At 39.8% G+C, this 23,945-nt stretch overlaps 1 protein-coding gene across 1 annotated transcript; it reads left to right on the top strand.

Annotated features, from left to right (window-relative positions):
• Positions 1-4,910: 4,910 nt before the first annotated feature.
• On the top strand, positions 4,911-19,081 carry LOC125239389. The gene is made up of 9 exons (XM_048146957.1): positions 4,911-5,117; positions 6,557-6,679; positions 7,297-7,450; positions 15,041-15,229; positions 15,867-16,181; positions 16,518-16,671; positions 17,509-17,702; positions 18,190-18,420; positions 18,734-19,081. The coding sequence occupies exons 1-9, from the start codon at positions 5,028-5,030 to the stop codon at positions 18,961-18,963; spliced, it is 1,680 nt and encodes a 559-aa protein (XP_048002914.1). The 5' UTR covers positions 4,911-5,027; the 3' UTR covers positions 18,964-19,081.
• Positions 19,082-23,945: the final 4,864 nt, after the last annotated feature.

Genomic DNA, 23,945 nt, shown 5'->3' with positions numbered 1-23,945 from the left:
GCAAGCTAGGGGCAAAATGTTTAATGTTTTGAAGTGTTGCCTGCAGCTTTCCCTATGTCCACCACTACAAATAGCGCGAACACATTTCTTTTGAGCTTTAAAAGCATCTTCAATTTCGGTTGAGTTACCCCAGATTATTAATCCATAGGTAAGGCTCGAATAGACATAACCGTAATATGCGGTGATAGCTGCTTTCTGCGAAACAATTTGTTTTAAGCGTCTTAATGCATAAACGAACCGGTGTAGTTTGTCACAAACGTATTTTACGTGAGATTTATATGTTAACACGTTTTCTAGCCTTAATCCGAGAAACGTTGTAGTGTCGACTTCTTCTATATTTTCTTGCATAAATTCAATGTCAACTGGAGACGGATTAGACTTGTGTGTTTTAAATTGGACAATTTTAGTCTTAGCTAAATTTAACTTAAGATTATTTTTAGATAGCCACTGATGGAGTTTCGCCAATGTAGTATTAATATTATCCTTAAGTGATTCACCTGGGTTGGCTTTAATTATTACCGACGTATCGTCAGCAAACAATATGTATTTGTCAGGTGAGACACTAGGCAGGTCGTTAACGTAAAGCAAAAAGAGAAGCGGACCAAGAACGCTTCCTTGAGGGACACCATTAACATTTTGTTGGTAAGAAGAGCCGTAAGTTTTTAATGTTAATTTTTTTCCACTACCGGTCATACTTGGGATTTCTACACACTGACTTCTATTACTGAGATAGCTTAATATCCAATCATGAGCCTTACCCCTTATTCCGTAACGCTCCAATTTACTAAGAAGTATTTTGTGATTAACTAGGTCGAATGCCTTAGTCATATCAAGAAATAATGTCGCTGTTGATATTTTTCTATCTATACATTCGGTGACATATTTTATTAGGTGAAAACAAGCTAAAGATGTTGAGCTTCTTTTCCGAAACCCATATTGCTCCGGTATTATAATATTATATCTAGTGACAAAATTATCAATTCTGCTATAAATAATCTTTTCAAATACCTTACTCAAGATTGGAATCAACGTAATTGGTCGGTAATTATTTGTGTCTGTAGGATCCCCTTTCTTAAGTATGGGTTTGACAATCGACAATTTAAGTTCTTCGGGGAAGACACCTTCTGAAAACGACAGATTGATCAAATAACTTAAGGGTTCGCTGATGGCTGCTGCACATTCCTTAAGCATTTTTGTGTTTATGCCATCATAGCCTACCGCATTACTGTTATTTAGCTTCATTATAGTATTATAGACCTCTGTAGTATCTGTAGGAAATAAGAAGATGCTATGTGGATTATTAATTATACCAGAATATGCATTAAAGTCTACATTTGCTTCGTTGTTTCCTAAGCTTATGAAATAATTATTGAACGCATCACATATCTCATCAGACTTATTAATAATTTTATTCTCAACTACTATTTCTTTAATGTTTAAAGGTGGAGTTTTATCGGTAATATTATCGTTTATTATGTTCCAGGTGGCTTTGCATGTATTTTTATTGGTTTGTATATATCGGTTGTTATTTATTTGTCGGGCTTTGTATATACATTTTCTTAATAAACTTGAATATGTCTTGTAATTGTGTTTGTTTATGACTTTATTAGTCTTAGTATTAATATATTTCAAATATAACTGTCTTTTTGTCACTGTTGACGTTTTTAAACCTTTGGTTAACCACTTCGATTTCCTACCCTTTGTGCTCATTTTTATTCGCACTTTAGGAAAGCATAGGTGGTAGAATAAAGTTAGTGTCTTGTGAAATACACGAAATGCGTTGTTTAGCGATTCCTCTTCATATACTTCGTAGAATGATAACGCAGATAAGCATTCTTTAAATTTGTAGATGTTTTTAATATTATAGTCAGTTTTATATTCGTACCAATGATCAAAGGTCTGTTCAATTTTGCTTTTGAATGTTACTAATTGAGCGGTTTCATGGTCTGAAAGTCCCAGAGTAAGTAATTGGGATTTCACTTGTTTTATGTTGCTAGCTATCTGGTCTATGCATGCGCGTCGTCTAGTTGGGGAATTTATATGTACATTTATATTATGGTTTTTTAGTATGTTCATTAGCATCTCACAGGGTCTATTTTGTTTTAAGAAGTCTACATTCCAGTCGCCACAGAGCACAATCTTGCGTTTTTTATATTTTTTACATAAATACAGTAATAGCACATCTAATTTCAGGTAGAACAAGTCTAAATTACTGTTAGGTATTCTATAAATACAAACAACAACTAAGTTTAACTCAGGTAAAAATGTTCCGCAGCACTCAAAACTATATTTACATGATATTTCATTTAAGTAGCTTATGTTATCGTATTTTACATTGCGTTTTATTAATATACAGGTGCCCCCCCGTCTTTCCGAGTCTCGCGAAAAACTTGTAGCCATTTTGTATCCTTGTAATTTAAAATTGTTTTCGTGACCTCTTTGGATGAATGTTTCGCTAAGGCAGACAATATCAATTTCGTTGTTGTTTTCAGCTAATTCGCCAAGAGCTATCTCCAACTGGTCGAGTTTTGTCTGTGCCCCTGCAATATTTTGATGAAGTATATTTATAGAGTCAACGAAATGTATTAGATTCATTGGCGACGGATGTATGTTCAGTTTGTGTAGTCTGTTCAGAGTTTACACTCGGGTTTACGTCTGGAATTGTAATGTTCTGTATATCGATTGATGCCCGCTCAGGTAATGTATATGGCTTCCCATTTACGAAGACTTTGTTGTTCCTAACTACAGGATTTAGACCTTTTGAACGAGCATCACTTAAAGTGTCTCTTAATGTTTGTCTATTTTTAAGTTCTTCTTGGTCCATAAATTTTGTAACTGCAAGTCCTGTATTTTTAAAATAGTGGGTATTGTTAAGGATGTAGTTTTTCATTCTTCTGTTTATTAATTCAATTTCAATCGGTCTTCGGTTGCCACGTCTGCCTATTCTTTCTGCACTATTGATGAAACCGTTGATGTCTATACCAAGTATATTGTTAAATACATTACTAATCCTTTCTATTAACATGCATTCGTCTTCTCTTCCATATTCGCTTAGTCCATACAACACTATAGAGTTCTTGATCACGTTGGTATTTATGGTGGAAGAACATTGTATTTGATTTTCAAGTTTTTTATTGACAAGTTCTAAGTCCTGCTGTAATTTCATGTTTTGTGTTTGGAGCCTCTCTATGGTTTCGTTTATGTTGCTAATTTTTTCCTTAAAGATAGACTGTTCTTGTGCAAGTTTAGCTGTACTGTGGTCTACTTCCATTTTAAGATGTGTCATTTTTGTGTTAAATTCATGGATTACTGCTTTCGTGATATTTTCTGTAATTGAATTAGTAAGGCTCACTTTTATGGCTTTAAATTCATTTTTTATAAGGTCACTAAATTTATCATATGTGATTGTGTCTGTAGGTGCGTTGGATTCCCCGTGCCTATTTGTGTCTGGTTGGTATTGCATAACTAGTGATATTTCTCCTGTACTGTTCTCATGTGTGTCCGAGACGGTTGTTATATGAGACTCATCAACAATGGACATATCTGTGATTTCTGTATTGTGTATTTGTGTCATTTGCTGATGCAGGTGCAAATATGCCGGGGAAGCTGGAGTGTCATCATCAATCCGGCGTCGTCTCGTTATATTATCACATCGCGAGCATTTCCAATTAGCTCGCAAGGTGCCCTGATGCTCTCTGTAGTAAGCTGACGTCATATTTAGACAGCGATAGTGGTAGGGATCTTTGCATTCTTTACAAGCAAGTAGTTCACCCCTCTCAATATTCAATGTGCATCCCAAGCAATTCATTGTATATATTTTTATTTGATTATTTTAGTGTGAACCAAAATCAGTTTCTGAACGTAACCTTGCTTAAGGCGATCTTTGTAAACGCTCTCGTTACGTCAGTGTCACATACGACTGTCAATGACAAGTTGTGTTTTAATCAGCTGTTGTTGAGGTAGATCGTGATTGTTTTTGAAATAAAGGATCGTTAATTAAGATTTTGAATGTGTACGTAATTGAGTCTTGGGTTTCCGTGTAATGTTTTTGGATTATAACATAGAACTCACAGTTTTCTGATGGTGCAAAATGTTGATGTGCGGTGGTGAGGTTATGATCTTCACAAGACTTGCTTTTTTGGACACGAAGGATAAGTTTCACGTAAGTTTTTGATTAAAATTTTCGCAGCGATCATTTGTACGTATTAGCGGTTTGACAGCTGTCAACCGTCCTCCATAAAGGAAAAGTAATAACTATTATATTGTAAAGTGAAAATAAAGCGCTCTTTAGTGTCGAGTAGTAGTAGTTGTTACAGCCGTAGTAAAGTAGAGTTTTTCGTATTTTATTATATTTCTCATAGATGGCGTTGTTGCGAATCCAACAATAGCGCTCTCTAGTGTCGAATAGCAACAAATATTAGCAAGTTAATTTACTACTATGGTGCATGTAGGTTCCGTTGTAGTTTGATAAAAATCAAACAGAGGGCGTTATTATTAAACGACAATGATTCATTAGTTACATTCACCAGAGATGGCGCTATTTTCCATTTTTTAACTGCCTGTGGTTTTTGATCAAAAGGTTTCGAAAGTACATAAGTACCTATCGTTTTAGATTTTAGACAAGGAGTTTACTGTTGTAAATTTTCTGTCACACGCTTTTTACAGGTTTTTATTCGCAATATTATTTGATTTTATGTAAGGTTTGTTAAATAATAAGTTTGCTTTGGTAAGTATTACATTTTATATTCCAACCTTCTTAATTAGTTCTGCCATCGCCATACCTGGCCACGTTAGCAAGTGACGTGAAGAAAAATCATAATAAATCTATCAATAATTGACGGGTACACTATTTTGGAAAGATAAAAATGTAAATTTTATAGTGTTTAAAATTACATTAAAAATTCGAAAAATATAGTATGTTTTGTGGAAGAAATCTGTCTGTGTCGCTTTGCCCAAAAGAAAAGGGCAGTGGCGCAGTTCCAAATTAAAAAATAGAAACATTGAACTGAAACTGAACAAAATTCAAGATGACTTTGCTCGACAAAATACCGGATAGCACCTGGTTTTTCTGTTTTCCTATGTCATTAGCAGTTTTCTGCATAACTTGCTTGGGCATCGTAAGTATCATGTTGAAGTTAAGGATTCGTAAGTATCATGGAGTGATACTTTAACCCCCGACGCAAAAACCACGGGGTGTTATAAGTTTGACGTACAATGTCTGTCTGGCTGTCTGTCTGTTTGTCTGTCTGTGTGTATGTCTGTGGCATCGTAGCTCCCGAACGGATGAACCGATTTCGATTTAGTTTTTTTGTTTGAAAACTGAGTTAGTCGGGAGTGTCCTTAACCATGTTTCATGAAAATCGGTCCACTATGTCGCGGTCGGGGGTTTTACAAAATTTTAATTTTGTGGTTAGGTTATTCAAACCGGACCAATCCCAAGGAGTGTACAGTTTACGGCAGACACCCATTGAGTTGCAGGCGTCCATAGCTTACGGTGTCTGCTTTCCATCAGGCGGGCTGTATACCTGTTTGCCACCGACGTGGTATAAAAAAAAATAAGACCCAGTTACCCTTCAGGTCGGAAGGTCTTATATAAGTTGACAGTTTTAACACATAACAAGTTAAGAATATTTTATTTATTTATTTATTTATTTATTTACACAAAGAAAAATATGGATCAAATTGTCCAAATTGAGGTTCAAAAGTTTTAATAAGACTGTGTAGACTGTAGAGAAATGGCAGTTTATGCACTGACTGCTTAGACATTTTACTGCGACAGTAATTTATCTCGATCCTCTTCTAAATATATAAAAGCAGAAACTGACTGACTGACATATCAACGCACAGCCGAAACCGCTGGTCCTAGAGATTCCAAATTTGGCACGTAGGTTCCTTATAAGGTGTACAAGAGCACTAAAGAATTTTTCAAAATTCACTTCCTAACGGCCCTGCCACGACATTGGTCTAAGGGGCCGTCTACACTCAAGAGACGCATGTCCGCCGACGCGGAGCGGATGTCAGCGCCACGCCGCCTGAATGTAATTTAAAAAACGTCTCCTCAGTACATTTTGTATAGGAAGGACGTAAGACGCGCCCACATGCGTCTCTTGAGTGTCGTATGGCCGCCGCTCACCGCTGTCGCGCTTAGAAGGTGCGCTCACGGGCGACTTTTCGAAGCGACTTTTTTGTCGCGACCATGGGCTAATATGAAAAACCGCCCACGAAGCGACGCAACTTTTCAGACAAATAAGTAAGTCGCCGAGCAATTTTGTCGCTCGTGGGCGCGCGCTTGGACCAATGTCGTGGTTGAGCCGTAAGGGGGTGAAGTAGGGGTCCAAAGTTCTACGTTTGAATAAGATTACTTTTAGTACGCGGTCTAATGCCGTGTCTTGCGTGGGCGACGGTCGCGCGCGCGTCGCGTCTCATCGCATCGTCTACTTCCATATCGATAAGGTTTGATTTCGTATGCGTCACATCGCCGTCGCGCGACCATCGCGCGACCGTAACCCACGCCCGCGGGAAAAGGCTTGTTTCTAATAAAAAGTTATTGTTTTAGATACACCCGTTCCTATGGATTAAGGTGATGAAGGTGTATCGCAGTGAGCTGTTCGTGTTTATGTATGTGCTTATCGTGTTCTGGGCCGTGCTTAGCGTGGCGTTGATGTACGCTATATATGCGGTGAGTATTAAACGTAGAGGAATAAGAAGGACAGAGTTGTAACTCCATACAACAGTAAATGCGAGTTATTTGACATGTGAAAGTGACATCTAGCGTCAATCACATACACATATCACATGCATGCATGCACATGCATGTTACATAGACGCTGTCGCGGCGTGGACAATAAGTAAGGGAAGAGTTGTAACTCCATACATCAGTAAATGCGAGTTATTTGTATAGGCATAGTTAAGTGACATCTACCGACAATCACGCGTCAACTAGCGTCCTTCCTGACGCCGTGTCTTGCGTGGGCGACGGTCGCGCGACCGTCGCCGTCGCGTCTCATCGCATCGTCTACTTACATATCGATAAGGTTTGATTTCGTATGCGTCGCATCGCCGTCGCGCGACCATCGCGCGACCGTCGCCCACGCAAGCCACGGCGTAAGACATGAAGTGAATTCGATAACGTACGGGCGCGATGTGTGGTGTAGGTTTCAAGATGTTTTTCCATAAGATGGGACCGATAATATGTGTAAACTGTGGTCGGATACCGGATAGAGGCCGGATACCCGATAGTGACCGGATACCGGATAAGAACCGGATCCATCATCACAAATAATGGTCATGTTTCAGGAGTCTCACTGTATCTACTCGTTCTGGATATGGTACACGCTGGTGTTCGGGCTTCTGATGGCCGGGCTCATGTTTCTGCTGTTTTGCGGTTTCTGCGTGCTCGCCATGCGCCGAAAGTCCGTCGTGGCGCTGATAGGCTGCGTTTATTATCTAGGTGACTATACTTTTCACATACATCTTGGCAATAACCTAACCACAAAATTAACATACATACATACATACAATCACGCCTGTATCCCATAAAGGGGTAGGCAGAGCACATGAACTACTCAAGTTTCAGTGCCACTCTTGGTAAAAAGGGGTTGAAATAAAACGAAATTGTGACATTGCAGTGACAGGTTGCCAGCCTCTCGCCTACGCCACAATTCAACCCATATCCCACAGTCGACTTCTACGACACCCACGGGAAGAAAGGGGGTGGTGAAATTCTTAACCCGTCACCACACGGGATTTAAATATTTTAAAAAAAAAACCCCGACCGCGACATAGTAGACCGATTTTCATGAAACATGGCTAAGAACACTCCCGATTTATTCAGCTTTCAGACAAAAAAAAACTTAATCTAAATCGGTTCGTCCGTTCGGGAGCTACGATGCCACAGACAGATACACACACACAGACAGACAGACAGACACGCCAAACAATAACACCCCGTTTTTGCGTCGGGGGTTAAAACAGTAAAAAAACGGAAGTTACTAAATGCAAAAATGTGACAGTCACTTGACAGAATGTTTTTAAGGTTATATACGAAGTTTCACTTCACTCCACGCCAAAGAATATAATACTCACTAGGAGAAGAACGCCAACTCCATACAAAAAAATGCACCCTTCCCATCACACACACACTTACAAAACCTTCAGAGTATGAATATTCTGAGATGAACTTTTCGCTTTAAACAAAGGCCTTTGTGTCTATTATTCGCGGCGGCGCAAGTAACTACCACTGAAAAGTAACCTACATGTTGTAAAATTATAGCTTTAGGCACTGATCTTACCAAAAGCGAGTATAGTATGAATTTTCTGAGATGAACGTTTCGCTTTTGCCGTAATCTGTTAAACAAAGGCCTTTGTTTCTATTATTTACGGCGGCTAGCTCCCGTTTCCACAGCACGTGCTAAAGTCTCAGTGTAGTTAAAAAGCAACTATCATGATAGCAATAAGGTTCAAATTTATTAAACAGTTTGCAGTATGCAGGTAACTTTTTTTGAAGATGACAAAACGTGTTATCTCCGAAAGGTCTTTTTATGGATTTGAACCTTATTACTATCATGATAGTTGCTTTTTAACTACACTGAGACTATAGCACGTGCCGTTTAAACGGGAGCTAGCCGCCGTGAATAATAGAAACAAAGGCCTTTGTTTAACAGATTACGGCTAAAGCGAAAAGTTCATCTCAGAAAATTCACACTATACACGTTTATACTAGTGGCGGTCTCACACAAAGTCCAACGGACATTAATGGAACTAAAATTAACAACAACCGGTTTAGCGGTTGTGGGTAGTAATTTTATCGATAAACATAATTCGTGGGTAGTTGACTTTTGTTTTTGGTGTAATGAAATAAGAGGCATATTATTTATAAACACATATATTTTACACATGGAGATATACACCGAAGCACCGAGCGTTATAATCTGCCACCTTATTTAAAAATAACCAAACATAACTTTCCGCATACACAATTAGACACGTATACACTACACGTTTCACACGAAAGTTTATATAGATCTCCAAATTGCTAATGTATTTCACAGATAGAACTTTAGCCAGATTAAATAGCACGATACTTTTCCTCAGCGAAGCTATTCTGATCGATGTCATTGAAATACCTTCAATAACCGTTGCTACAGTTTGTATTATGCATTTCAGTAATCAATAGTGTGTAGTTTACTGATTTACATGTATATCGACCCGTGAACTCCTATTATTTATGAATAGGTAAAACACTTGTAATCAAGCAGTCTTCAGACGCCATTACCGTTGCCATGGGGTCTCATCCGGAACAGTGCAAAATTATTTCCAAATAGATCTCATAGATGGCGCTAAGTGTCACGATTGACGATTATTATTTTTTTATCAAATAGATTTAAAGGTATTTGAAGCGTCATAAATTAAGTACATTATAAATTAAATACAAACATCGATGACAACACAAATTTAATGCATTATTTTAGAAATTTTCAAAGAAATAATATCACGTAATATATTGCTACTGACTATGACGCAACAACGTGAACAACCTGCGCGCGACAGTATCGAGCTACCTAAATTTTATTGCATATTGTCACTAGATGGAGCTGTCACTATCTACAGTATACTGCCAACGAAACGGTGCGATTGTGTGCGTTCCGTTCATTGAGATATATGTACTACGTACTATAGGCGACGTTGCCAGACGGAAACTCTGCACAAGCTGACAAATGCGCGGAGTGCGCGAAGCGGTAATTTACGCGTAGAGTAGTAAGTCCACCATCAGATGTGACACATTATTATATTCCGCCTGTCAAAATTATTTATTTATTTATTTACAACTTAAAAAATACAAAGTAAGCGATCACTGCCGCCCATGGACACCCGAAACACCAGGGGTGTTGGAGGTGCGTTGCCGGCCTTTAAGATGGATGTACGCTCTTTTCTTGAAGATTTATCTTCTTTTTTAAAATACAAATATATATCTTATATATAATAATATATATATAGTGCGGTCAGTTTTTTTGGACAAAGCGTAGGTATCCATTGTTCTCTTTTTTCATGACCAGGCCAAAGAAAACAGCAAAAAGTGAGCGTGCTAAAAATACAATTTTACTCAATAACTGTTACCAATCAATAAACAAATTAACTTTTTTTTTATATTATAGTAACATAATTCATAAAGTAGTAAGTAGTAAGTAGTTACCTAATAATTTTCCAAATTGAAATAAATATATTTCGCAAATCTATTAGTGGTGAAACACATTAGTAGGAACAATGAAAATGGCACATCTGCGCGGTTAACTTTTTAGTCTATGATTGCGTCACCAAAATCGCGCAGCCTCGCTCCCGCTCGCGTGTTCGTAGAATATTCAGCTGTCAGCCGATAATATTTGTTTGTGTACGTTAATAATGTAGGTATACGTTTGTAGTAGTGTGCGTGACAAAAATGTCGTCTATTTCTATTAAACAGCTGCCAATGATCGAAATTCAAATTAGTTGAACAATTTCCAAGAATCTTATATATATCTCTGGATAGTGCGTGCCGACCAATGAGTTGAAGCCAGAAAATTTGACCTTGAATTACGTCACGCCGGTCTTGCATCTCTTTCTTTAGGGTGTCCATGATTAAGCATACATTAGGGATATCCCGCGGAATTTGACGTATTACATCTCTCGACACAGGCTTAAAACCTTTGAACCTCCGTTTTGACAATATTCTCAGCTTGATATGATATTGATATGTGTTAAAATGTCAAATATTAATATTAGCGCCATCTATCTGAGCGTACCTACCCCAAAGGTGTATCGCCATCTAGCTCACCGTACCTTTTTCTGTATGGTTTTCAGGTAAGTTTTTTTCTTAGACTTTATCTGTCTATACGGAGTTACATAAGTATTTGTCTTTTACTAACTGACACCTGTGTTTATTAAAGCATGCAATGGAATATATATTTTAGTGTTTTGGTCATCACAATAATATTTTGGTAGTAACTACTGGGAAAACTAATCCCAGTAGCTATCAACCCCCGGTGTGGTAATTAACAATGTGGGGGAAATCCCAGTAGTTAGGACAGGTAAAAACTTGGTGGTAACTAGTGGGAATAGCCACAAAAATATAAGGGAAGTATTTGTCAATGGGGAAATAATGAAATACTGGGACGTTTTAAAACAGTATCTTTATTCTTAAGCGCCGCCCCAAATCTCAAGGAAGGTGGTTCTCAATTCGTACGTATTTCAATTCTCTTCGCATGTATATATGTATCTCAATTTAATGTTTAGGTCACGATATATCCGTCGTTACTGGACTGATTTTTAAAATTTCTTTCTGTGTCATAATCTTCAGGCTTAAAGTGCAAATCTGCAAATTGTCGAACGCTCTGAAACATTTCCTTTTATCGGTACAATCGACAGCCAACAGCCAATGCTGCCTCCTTCCTTCATCTTTTGGAACACTGAAAAGTTTAATATTATTCATGTTAATTGTAAAGACATAAATTATATAAAGTTGGTATTATTATACTGTGATATGAACTATGAACATAGAAACCGTACCAAGTTGATAGATTTAGCTCCATTCAATAAGAGTAAATACCATGCAAGAAAAAGATTGGTCACCCTAGTCGTAAAACCACACATAGCATTATTTTTCTTTAAAGGTCATATTTATCGTTCTAAACCTATTCGTGGGAATTTTGATATAATTTGAGACAATGAAACCAATATAATGATAAGAACTAACCAAGATTACAAGCAAAATAGAAGAAAATTTATTGCCAGTGAGGTTTATGAACATTTTGGTAAAATAAGTACTTACTTGTGAAATTTTACGTCGGATTTCGGTTTCCATTTACTTCCACAATGGTTCACTATGCAATACATAGCTCAGAACTTAAGTAAATCGTCGAAAAACGTTTATTTTGCAAAATAAATCTCTGAATCGGTGAATGAATTTTGACAATTCTGACATATCGGGCATATTTTTTTATTATTAGTGTTCCCATAGTACGCAGGAGGTAAATACCGGAGAAATAAGGTTTTTGATTGAGTTTTTTTTTGTATAATACAAAGAAAAGTAAGTCAATTTGATTGAAGAATGTTTTATACGTTTTTTTTATTAACTTATCTGGCAATACATCACAGTGTTGGAATGAGATAGAACATAGGAGTAAAGGTGAATGAACCTGGCTTCAACTCATTGGTCGGCACGCACTATCCAGAGATATATATAAAATTCTTGACAATTTCCATTGAAAAAAAAAAGTTTGTAATGCATCGGTCCGAATTGTGGATACTAGTTTTATCATCTTTTAGTAGATACAATTGAATGTAAAATTATTTATTTTGCCTGACACTCTTGAGTATTTTTTATGCCGTTATTTTAATTTTACAATATAATATTTGGAATATGGTGCTTATAATTATTAAATATAAAACATTTTTTAAATACTTTTTGATACAAAATCATACTTCATTGATTTGGAACAATGCTTTTTATCGGACCTACAGTCAACCAATTGGAACCCTAGGCCACTGTAGAACTATGTCATAGTAACGTTATAAATCAGATTGTAAGAAACCTCTTACTGCTTGTCATTTTGACATGGTTGTAGAGTGGCCTAGGGTTCCAATTGGTTGACTGTACATCCGACACTATCGGAAGCGTTTATCGGATGTAGGATGTCGATCTGACACCCGATATCGGATCGGATAATGTGAAAACGGCCTAAGCATTAACCGTTAGTGCGTTTTCACATTATCCGATCCGATATCGGATGTAGGACCGATATCCCATACATTGAAGCCGCCATCTTTGATTTTTGCCTTTGAAATCCTTCCGACATTTGCTACATGCACGACCGATGCGATGCATGCGAAATCAAACCTTATCGATATGGAAGTATGAGACGCGACGATTGCCGACTGGCTAGGATTTCCGAACGCACACGAATGCGCGCTCGGTCGCCGATTTGCGGCGGAGTGGGCCTAGACCTCGACGCGACGCCGCACTTGCGTCGCGCGAAGCGCAACAGCATTTTAAAACATTATTATTGTACAAATATAATTATTTATTAACCACATCAGCCCCCCCCCCCCCCCCCCCCCCCCCCCCCCCCTGACCAAACCAAACCAAAACACACTACATTTTTGCATTTTTCCCCTCGCTAGGTCGGAAACACGCGTTTTGTCCTTCAATACCAGCAGGTAAAAACCCACTAGTGGATAAAGTAATTTGACCTTGAATATAGTCATATAGTGAATCTAGTGATGACGATATGTTTTACCACCTGTGGAACTCCTGGAAGCAGTGATAAACGCGTTTTTTGCGTTGTACTTTCCTCGCTATAGTGAGGGAAAATGTTGTTGTGTATCGTGGTTCAACTATAGAATACTTTCGCTTGCTCGTTTTTCAATTCCACACTCACCGTTAAAATACAACTTTGCACTCTTGTATAACAAATAACTATGTATTTTATATTTTTGAATATATTTTTTCAGACTGGCACTTAAAAAGAGTTTAAACGTTTTTTTTTTCTAAAAACCTAAATTTTTCTACAAAGGTTACCAAGGCTCGATCGGCGCGCCTAGTGGACGCCAGGCTTAAATTGTCTGGTCTTGGTGTTTTAATAATTTTATGTGTTTATAGTCGTAATTTATTTGCGAAGTATTAATTTTATATCTGTATTTTTAAATTACACTATGTTGTGGTACCGGGAAGCATATTTTAACTTAAAAGGACGTAATGACAACATTTCATACCATGTTTCAGAAAATAAATAGTTTCGGAGTTTAAATTAAGTTTGCAGTGTTTGCACAATTTTATGAATAAAAATATTACTCTCGAAAATGTTTTATCAAATACGTACTTTACATTTTGTTCATTATGTTTACTACATTGTTATACTTATGTATTTCTTACATAATAATATTCATTTCCATATTTCTAATTAACTACGCGCCTGCTTTAGAGTGCTTTAAATTTTAACAAATCAATGCATCCTTTGGTCGGGGGCTGGGGCCTCTCAACTCAAGGTCGCCGGCGCCGTGGTCGCGGGGCACGGGGCGTGGGGCGCGGGGTGGGGCGCCGCGGATCTCGTTCATTCAATTCCGCTTACATGTGTTGCGGACAGAGCGAGTATATTATACGTACGCGGCGAGCACACATACAAGCCGCACGGCAACGCCATCTAGTAATGTTCGACTTTAAACGTCCATGTGACGTTATAGGTTTAGTGCGTGAAAGCTAAAACAGATGTCGCAAGATGTTGCAGTTTGATGACTATTTCGACGTAGGATACTGATAAGAGTTTTGTTGGCCACGCGTGGCTACTGGCGCCATCTAGCTCTTTGAGTGTGGATTAAATTTAGCCTACAGGTCTAGAATACTTAGGACGGCGCCCATTTTTAGTATGGGATTAGGTATCTGTACTAGTATTATTTGATCTGTGCCGTTGCCGAATGTTGCCAGCGCATTCTGCGCATCGCTGTTTATTCGAACCAATTCGAACACGGAACTCAGTGTAATTAATAAATATTAAGTCTTAGTACAATAAATAATATGTTTAGATTATTTGAGTTTTATTAGTATAAGGGATATTACCAGGTTGATGATGAAAACTATTACTTGTAACACTTTTACTTTATTCGTTAATTACAAAACATAATAACAACCAATTTACAATAAATATTTCAAGACTTCTTCACTGCAACTCGTCTGTACTCGAACTGGCCACTGTCACTGCATTGCCGCCAGTTTTATAACAATCCAAGATGGCGGAAACCAGTGACTAGTATGAGTCAATTGATATTCTTTAATACTTTCATCAAGAAAAACCGTAAGATAAATCATAATATAAGGCATTAATAAATAGTTACTCTTACATTAGATATTAGTAAGACTAAGTTCTACCACCATAACAATTGGAAGAAAAATTTGAATATTTTTATTCCTGGGATCACTATGATAAAAACCAATCACTACATGCGCATTGCAAGGGGACATGTATTTCTAAGGAAGTTAATAGGCCTTGCTCCACGCACTATTTTTTTCCAGTGACCGTGTACTTCGTGGTGGTGGTAAACAAGCAGCGGAAGGAGGTGTTCGGGCTAGCGGCCACCTGCCACTCGTGCGCGATCAAACATGTCTTCCCCAACCCGGACGCCTCGAAACAGCACATGATGACTACTATTATGCAAACGATCCAGCCGCCACCGCTCGTGACTGATAATTTTTCTAGGAAATGTGAGCATTATACTGATACTGACTATAGGCGATCAAGCAAATCTAATTAGTAACTTTAAAAAGGCGGAAAATTTCAAAAATGTAGGGCTGACCGGCCAATAGGCTACTTGACCCTTTTTGACAGTCTGATGTTTTTATATGATTAAGTATATAACTGAACGCGTTTGTGCGTTGAAGGCACTGGATGAGTAACGAAAACGCGTATAGTTATGCGTTAGTTGCAGTGAATGCGTTAAAGAGTGGAGAGCGCGTCTGAAGTTTTTTATAGTTTTTGCTAGGCAACATTCGTGCCAGCTTTCGTGAATTGACCATTTAGCTATACTCAGATTGGTATGTGTAATGTGTCCGCAATTATTCGTTTATTACCAGCTGTTGTCCCGTGGCTACGTTCGCGTTCAATTCGAAAATTGCGGATAGCTCCAAATACACTCCCGCCTCCCATTTTAGGGAAGTGGGTGGTTAGAAAGTGGCAGGTAAAAAGCAGCCTATGACACTCTCCATTCCTTCAACTATCTCCACTTAAAAATTACGCCAATTTGTCTTCCGTTTTGCCGGACAAACAGACACACACACACACTTTCCCATTTATAATATTAGTGTGGATAAGTTACTAAAATATTTGTTTACCTGTCCACAGCAAGAACGCCTAGCCCGGTTACGACGCCGATACCTTCAACCACACAGTACTATGGAACACGATACGTGCAGCTTGCTGAGAACCACAGTTGGACCTCACCGTATCTCCTCGATTACACACAACCAAAATACGTGCAGCTTGCCTCAGAGCATAACGTGTACGAGCTCTCGCTGCCCGATCATCGACCTTCGCCGAATATACACAACGTATACGACGACCGACGCAGAAGGCCGCCCACGGCGGCGTTCACCAACATGGTGAGGAATAGCATGCCGATGGCTGCGTTTAGGGCACACGGCGGCGGAGACGACAGAGGTAATACCATAGACTTAGTATGGTAGGTATTGTCAAAGTAGCTTTTTACCTTTCAACGTTTCGGGCAGCTTGCCCTGGCCGTGGTCGCGGAAGACTGACGTATGTCTAATTGTCTACCCCGAACATTTATAAAAACGAATAATCGGAATCATGCTAGGACGTCAGTCTTCCGCGACCACGGTCAGTGCAACCTGGCCGAAACGTTGGAAAAAAGGTAAAATAATGTCAATTAATGGCGTTAGATCTGTGTGTGACTTTAAATACTAAATAGTTCGGTGCGGATCGCTCCGCGTGACACTAGAATCCAGCCTTATTTTACTGGCATGTTTTACACAGGTGAACACTGGCAACCCACAGCTCAACAATTGCAACAAACGGCTGAACAATGGCATCACACAACCGCAAACAGAATGTGGACACATGGACGCACTTACGACGCCCAGACCATGCCACATACGACGCTTAGCGACCGCGTCGAGGCTATCGCCAGGTACCTTCACAACGAGTGTAAGGCCTGGGTACGTAGCCGAATGGCACAAACGCTCACGAAACGCTCACGAAACGAAACGCTCGTAGATATTTATCTCTATCGCTCATGCGCATTGACGCGACAGAGCCAGACTCCCTTTCGCGGAGTTTCGTTTTCGTTTCGCGTCGCAGAAATGCCATTTTCGGCTACGGCACCCGACCAGACATATGATTATGCAGCATGTTGGAGAATTTCATTCGAACTATTTTCTTCATACTATACTGAACTGTCACCGGCACATCATAATAACAGCGCCCTCTAGACAATATATATTTTGGTCAGGCTTGAACTATTAATGGGTCAGTGATTGAAAGCTTATCTGTGGCTTCCGTTACTACTTAATAATAATATTTCCCGATCTTGCGCCGATTCCTGCCAATTATCAGCCTTAAAGTGCAGATCCGCCTCAGTGCTACCTCTAGGAATATCTGTAATCTGTATCATGCTAAGTATGCCACGGAGGCTTGCTGGATGTGTGCGAATGTTTCCATACCTTCCCTCAATTAGGGCGCCGCCTTAGGGTGGCGTAAGTAAGTATAGTGACCAGCAGGCCTCCGCGGCTAAGATGCTCATAGCAACTGCTCTGGCAAAGCCGTAGGTCGCAGGTTTGAGTCCTGATGCCGGAGGTGTTAAAGTTATCAATTTATTTTTTCATTACCCTCTTTTTTCCACTCAACCCTCTTGTCGGCGTTGGTCAGGGGCCCGTTTAGTCTATGGTGTTTTCTAATCACTAGCTTTAAGAAGAAAAATTAAAAAAAAAATTATGTTATAAAAAATAAGCCAGTATCCTCGTTCCAGGTTATCCGAACTGCTGATAAATAGCAACGAATGTCGCAAGCCCCGGAAGCCAGCGCACGGGCGGTTCCAGGCCAGTGGACGACGCAGCGCCCACCTGAAGCTGACCCTCCACTGTGATCCTGGGTACAGGGAGAGCTCTGTGGCTACAGAGTGCAAGTTCAACTGGTGGGACAGGCCCATACCTCAGTGCAGGAGTGAGTATAGGCCAGGTTGTTAAAATCCAGACTATCCTCACTATCCTGAAAGTGACCTTAGATCAGCACCTGATCAACGTTTTACTCAGTGATCCCCACAAGCTTACCCTTTTATTAAAAAAGCGTTGGTGACTTGGCGGTAAGAGCGTGCGACTTTCAATCTAGAGGTCGCAGGTTGGAACCCCGGCTCGTATTTACCAATGAGTTTTTCGAAGGTAATGTGCTAAATGTCATTTTATATTTGCCAGTCACTTTTCGATGAAGGAAAACATCGTGACGAAACCGGACTAATCCCAATAAGGCTTAGCTACCATCCGGGTTGGAAGGTCGGATGGCAGTCGCTTTCGTAAAACTAGTGCTAGCTGTCAAAGTGGGCCCCTAGGCTCCCATGCAACTTCCGGCCCATGGCAACTTCCGGGGAATTATCCCCGGAAGTTGCCATGGATTAGCAAGGAGGATGATGACTTGATTTCCGCTTATCCTACAGAGCGCAAGGAACCCGGCCCCCTCCCGCACCCCGGTGGCGGCTGCATCCTGCCCGGCTACCCGGCTCACGGGGAGTACCGCGTGGCTGACCACGCGCGTGCGCGGCCCGGAGACTTGGTGACGGGCGACAATGTGGTCCTGCTGGTGACCTGTGATGAGCCTTATCGAGCTGTGGACCCGTATGTCATCTGTGTGGAAGGACGGTGGAGACATGGGCCACCGACTTGCTTAAGTAAGTAAACAACCCCATCAGAAACACTCATGCCGGCAGTAACTGCGTATTGTTGGTGACCTGTGATGAGCCTTACAGCGCCGTGGATCTCTTATGTCATCTGTGTGAAAGGAACAGGACACCTGGTGAAGGTCGATAATGTGGACCTGCTGGTGACCTGTGATGAGCCGTATCGCGCTGTTGAATATTCTCAATAACGGACAAGTAATTTTTCACTCTTATTTATTGGTCAATGGAAAAGCCTCCTTACCAGGTCCGCGCACCATCACAAGTTCCACTTATGTGCCCATCCTAAACCTACACTTCTTTCCAGAGCACTGCAAGCTGGTCTTCGATCCGACCGTCGAGTACCGATGTTTCAAAGCGTTCAAGGACGAGTTTCTAGCCTGCAGCACTTGGCAGCCGGACGGCACGGTGGTTACCGCCGCCTGCCGACCCGGCCACGCGCACAGAGGCCCATTCCGCTACATGCGGTGCCGTGGGGACACCTGGGACCACGCCGTGTCGTGTCTGCCCAATTCCAACTTCACTGAGCAGCTGTGAACGGTGCCAAGCATGGCTTAGTGGCTTTATTGGGCGTGCATCGGAGTGGAGCGTACGGCGTGAATGTCAACCAATAGGCCAGTTTCCTGCTAGTCAAATCAGCTTCTTTTTAAGTAGCGTAGTTAAAGTAGCAACTATCATGATAGCAACTATCATGACAAAACGTGTTATCCCCGAAAGGTGTGCTACTCTGCGGCGGCGCCACCATAATGAAATTCAACTAATTATATGTTAAAATGATGTTCGTAAGACGTACAGTATGTACGTATAATTTTATGACTGTACCTATAGCGGGAAACGAAATAATGGGCTTTTATTGTGGCGCCGCTGCAGGGATGCTCTGCAGCGGCGCCACTCAGTTCTCATAGGTAGATATGACATCATCTACTTTTTTCTCATGGAAATTGATGTACCAATGCTGTTTATTATGTACGTATTGAAAAAATCACTATAACTTAGTAAATTTATGTACTTTCAGTAATTCCGCATTCCGCCTGAACGGTATGAGCTAGTATATAAGGAGGTGTACCTACGGGTAAGCGAGAGGGAGATATGTTCCTTCCCGCTCGCTCCCGCGCTCGGCGCGTTTCGTTCTAGGTTTCAATAATTATTATTAAATGTATGCCCCTGTTGTACACTTTGCTTTTTACTTCGATTGCGAGGAATTAATTATATTTTTCTCGGCAATTTACACCACGAAATTGTCGTAAAGCGAAAGAACATAATAGGTACATAAGATAACCAATTCCCGCCAACTTTTTTTTCAACATGTGATCAGAGTTTCAGACGCTTGGTTTTTTGCCAAGTCAAAAATTTTTTAAACGATAAGTAATCGAATCCTATTTTATTTAATTTACTTAATTTAATGACAGAAAATACGGAATTCTAATAAATTATAGCAAAAATAAAATAACCTATCAAAGTTTTGTCACCTACACAATTTTATTGCTCAATAAAATTGTGCAATATGTTTTAACTGTTTGTCTCTTGAGACCGATTACCTTAGTCTTAGGCCGGCACGGCAACAGACAGTCTTAAAATTCATAATCTTAAAAAACAAGAGTGTGTGTGGACTAGGGCTTCCAAATACCGGACCTTATCCAATACCGGTATTCATTCCGGTATTGGCGATTTCAATTCCGGGATCCCGGTATTGAAATCGGGAAAATATAAAAACCAAGTAATTTGCTTAAAATAACAAATTTTATTCAAAATCTCGTTACTTTTCATGCGTGTTATATACTACAGCGGAATCTTGCCAATCCGACTTAGTGAGGTGTCAAATCGATTACATTTCCAACTTCATAAGTTTCGATTTCAACCCAAACGGTTCGCAAACTTACGTGGCCAAGTCCGTTCAACTTCTATTGTTTTTAAGTATACATAGTTCAAAGGGCTACGCCCTGTGCTCTTTATTTTTGTTATGAGTCCTCAGTCCCAAGTACGCAGTATAAAAGCAAACGGGAAAGAGCGCCAGATCTCTACTCAGGTGATTCTGTAAGTTAGATATCGCCGCCATATCGGACATTTCACAAGAAGACGCGGCTATAGCAAACCATGTTTTCTGCCAAATCGATCTCTTTAAGCTCGTGCGGAATTTCTACATTTTAATAATAACAAGCCTTTGCATATATAACCAGATGGTTCAAACGGCATCCTTGCGACACTTACGTTTGTGGCTGTACAGCCCAATTCGATAGAGGATCCCTCGTCCGCACACACGGCAGGTCTATGCTCCCCCAGATGAGCGGGGTTTAGAGGCTTGCTCGTGACGCCTCATGCGTTTATCATTCAAGGAGGAGAACCAGGCATTGTCGTGCTTGGATTGAACGTCATGGACAACACGGCGCCACGTGGTTCGGTCTTCGGCCAGTCGTTGCCACGGGTCGCATGGAATATCAAATGTGACCATGTCACGCTTCACGCAATCTTTAAAGCGCAGCGTTGGCCGTCCGACCGGTCTTTTTGCATCTACAAGATCTCCCAGCGTGGCAAACGAGTCCGCTCCATTCGATACACATGCCCGAGCCACCTCAATCGCCTCTTCTTTAGTATGGCTGTGATACTAGGAAGCTGCTGTGGCTCATTCATGCTGTGTTACATTTTATAGTCAGTGTTAATGGTGTAGTTGTGCTGTAGGTTTAACTATAATATCACTTTATTAAATAACAAGCATTAAGAAGCATTTCTCGATTATAGTTTCATCATTGACTTTTGAAATTAGAACATGAGATGATTTTTTTTAGAAACACATTGTAATCAATATCTGTGGTACAATTTAGTGGTATTTTTGTATTTCGTGGCGCTAGAGGCGCTAATGCACTAATAAAATAAATCCGCCAAATCATTGAACAATTAGCCAAAAAAGCTGAATTGTCCGACATAGATTATCAAAAATCACATTAAGAAATAATCTATGGAATCACACATTACTTTGCGGAAATCTATGATAATCAAAATCAAAAAGATTATCCGCGGAATAGGAACACTTAATTTACGGATTAGAAAAGTATTTTTCTTGATTTTGATAGTTAAGGAGTGATTTCCCAATTTCGGTACTAAGTATAGGGAATGTTATGTACGGCAAAGTTTTGAGCTAGATAGAGTTCAACACACTAACGCACACGCATAGTAAAAATAGAGTAGCTACGGTATACGTTAGTTCGTATGCATTAACCAATTTTCTGACAAGTTATATCTATGATATAGATGCATCAAGGCGATTTGTTTACAGAGGATTTGTGTCCTGTTGCAACTACGTTTGATGTGTTGCTCCTCTGTCACACTTACGTGCGAATTCACAAGTGCGACAAATGTGTCAAAAAATGTTCGCGGCCGACCCTCCTCAATGCAAAAACACCAAACAGAAAATGTGTCAAATCGAAAAACGAGAGCAAGAAGAAGATTTACGCGTGTAGTAACCATCGTGATGCAGAAATTTAACGTTTTTGATGAGTGATTTACGTTCATTTGGTAGTTACTAAAAATACCGGGATCCCGGTATTACTAAATTAAATACAGGTATTGAAATGTGCCCAAAAAAGGCGGGATCCCGGGATCCCGTGATACCGGGATCCCGGTATTGGAAGCCCTAGTGTGGACGGTCGCGAAATTGTATGGAACTCCGTGCACTCGATCTGATTTTTGTACTGATTATGGCTTCCCACAGACAGTCTTAAAAATTCATAATCTTAAAAAAAAATTGTATGCAAATTGACACTGACAGATCTGTCAGTGTCTTGTCAGTGTCAGTTTGAACTGTCAGATTGCATACAAGTTTTTTTTTAAGATTATGAATTTTTAAGACTGTCTGTGGGAAGCCTATGACTTCATCAAATTATGAATTTTAAGACTGTCTGTTGCCGTGCCGGCCTAAGACTAAGGTAATCGGTCTCAAGAGACAAACAGTTAAAACATATTGCACAATTTTATTGAGCAATAAAATTGTGTAGGTGACAAAACTTTGATAGGTTATTTTATTTTTGCTATAATTTATTAGAATTCCGTATTTTCTGTCATTAAATTAAGTAAATTAAATAAAATAGGATTCGATTACTTATCGTTTAAAAAATTTTTGACTTGGCAAAAAACCAAGCGTCTGAAACTCTGATCACATGTTGAAAAAAAAGTTGGCGGGAATTGGTTATCTTATGTACCTATTATGTTCTTTCGCTTTACGACAATTTCGTGGTGTAAATTGCCGAGAAAAATATAATTAATTCCTCGCAATCGAAGTAAAAAGCAAAGTGTACAACAGGGGCATAAATTTAATAATAATTATTGAAACCTAGAACGAAACGCGCCGAGCGCGGGAGCGAGCGGGAAGGAACATATCTCCCTCTCGCTTACCCGTAGGTACACCTCCTTACATACTAGCTCATACCGTTCAGGCGGAATGCGGAATTACTGAAAGTACATAAATTTACTAAGTTATAGTTATTTTTTCAATACGTACATAATAAACAGCATTGGTACATCAATTTCCATGAGAAAAAAGTAGATGATGTCATATCTACCTATGAGAACTGAGTGGCGCCGCTGCAGAGCATCCTCTGCAGCGGCGCCACAATAAAAGCCCATTATTTCGTTTCCCGCTATAGGTACAGTCATAAAATTATACGTACATACTGTACGTCTTACGAACATCATTTTAACATATAATTAGTTGAATTTCATTATGGTGGCGCCGCCGCAGAGTAGCACACCCCGAAAGGGCTTTTTATAGGATAGTTGCTTTTTAACTACACTGAGACTTTGGCTCGTGACGTTTAAACGGGAGCTAGCCGCCGTGAATGATAGAAACAAAGGCTTTTGTTTAACAGATTACGGCAAAAGCCAAAAAACCATCTCATAAAATTCATACTATACCTATGCGCGTTCTTAGGCGGTCGCATTTTAATGTATGGGATGGTATGATCTTCTTATATATTTAGTTTATGGTACACTACAGTTTTGCAAGTTTTTAATTCCTACTCCTTTGGGTGACAGTTGCCTGTTTGCACAGACGTCTGCTCTCGAAAGAGAAAACGTTTCAGCATTAGCACGTTCGGTATACCTAATTACTTATACAGGTCTAGATGTAAGATGTTACTAGTTTTTTGTGTCTACGTGGTTGTTTTGGCGTCAGTCCTGTTACAAAATATTAAAAATATAAAGTTTTATTTTAGTTTTATTATTTTAAAACATGCCTACAGAGTCATTAGTGAACCACTTAAGTAGGGTTTTTGTATTTATTATGGAGTAACTTAGTCGAGTGTGGGATATGGGTTAAATTGTGGCGTAGGGGAGAGACTGGCAACCTGTCACTGCAGTGAGCGTCAGAATGGCAGGTGTACATCAAGCAATCCTGGTGCGGTATACGTCAGGAGTTAGTGTTAGCAATGTGCCAAATGTGCGCCAAAATTCGAGCAATGTGCTCTTTAAGCTCCAGAGTCCAGAGATATTTAAGAAATTAATGATACCCGCCATCCTGACGTCAGGGC

The sequence above is a fragment of the Leguminivora glycinivorella genome, chromosome 25 (assembly GCF_023078275.1).
Source record: "Leguminivora glycinivorella isolate SPB_JAAS2020 chromosome 25, LegGlyc_1.1, whole genome shotgun sequence".
NCBI classification, from domain to species: domain Eukaryota; kingdom Metazoa; phylum Arthropoda; class Insecta; order Lepidoptera; family Tortricidae; genus Leguminivora; species Leguminivora glycinivorella.
This window is presented reverse-complemented; position numbering and strand designations above follow the sequence as displayed.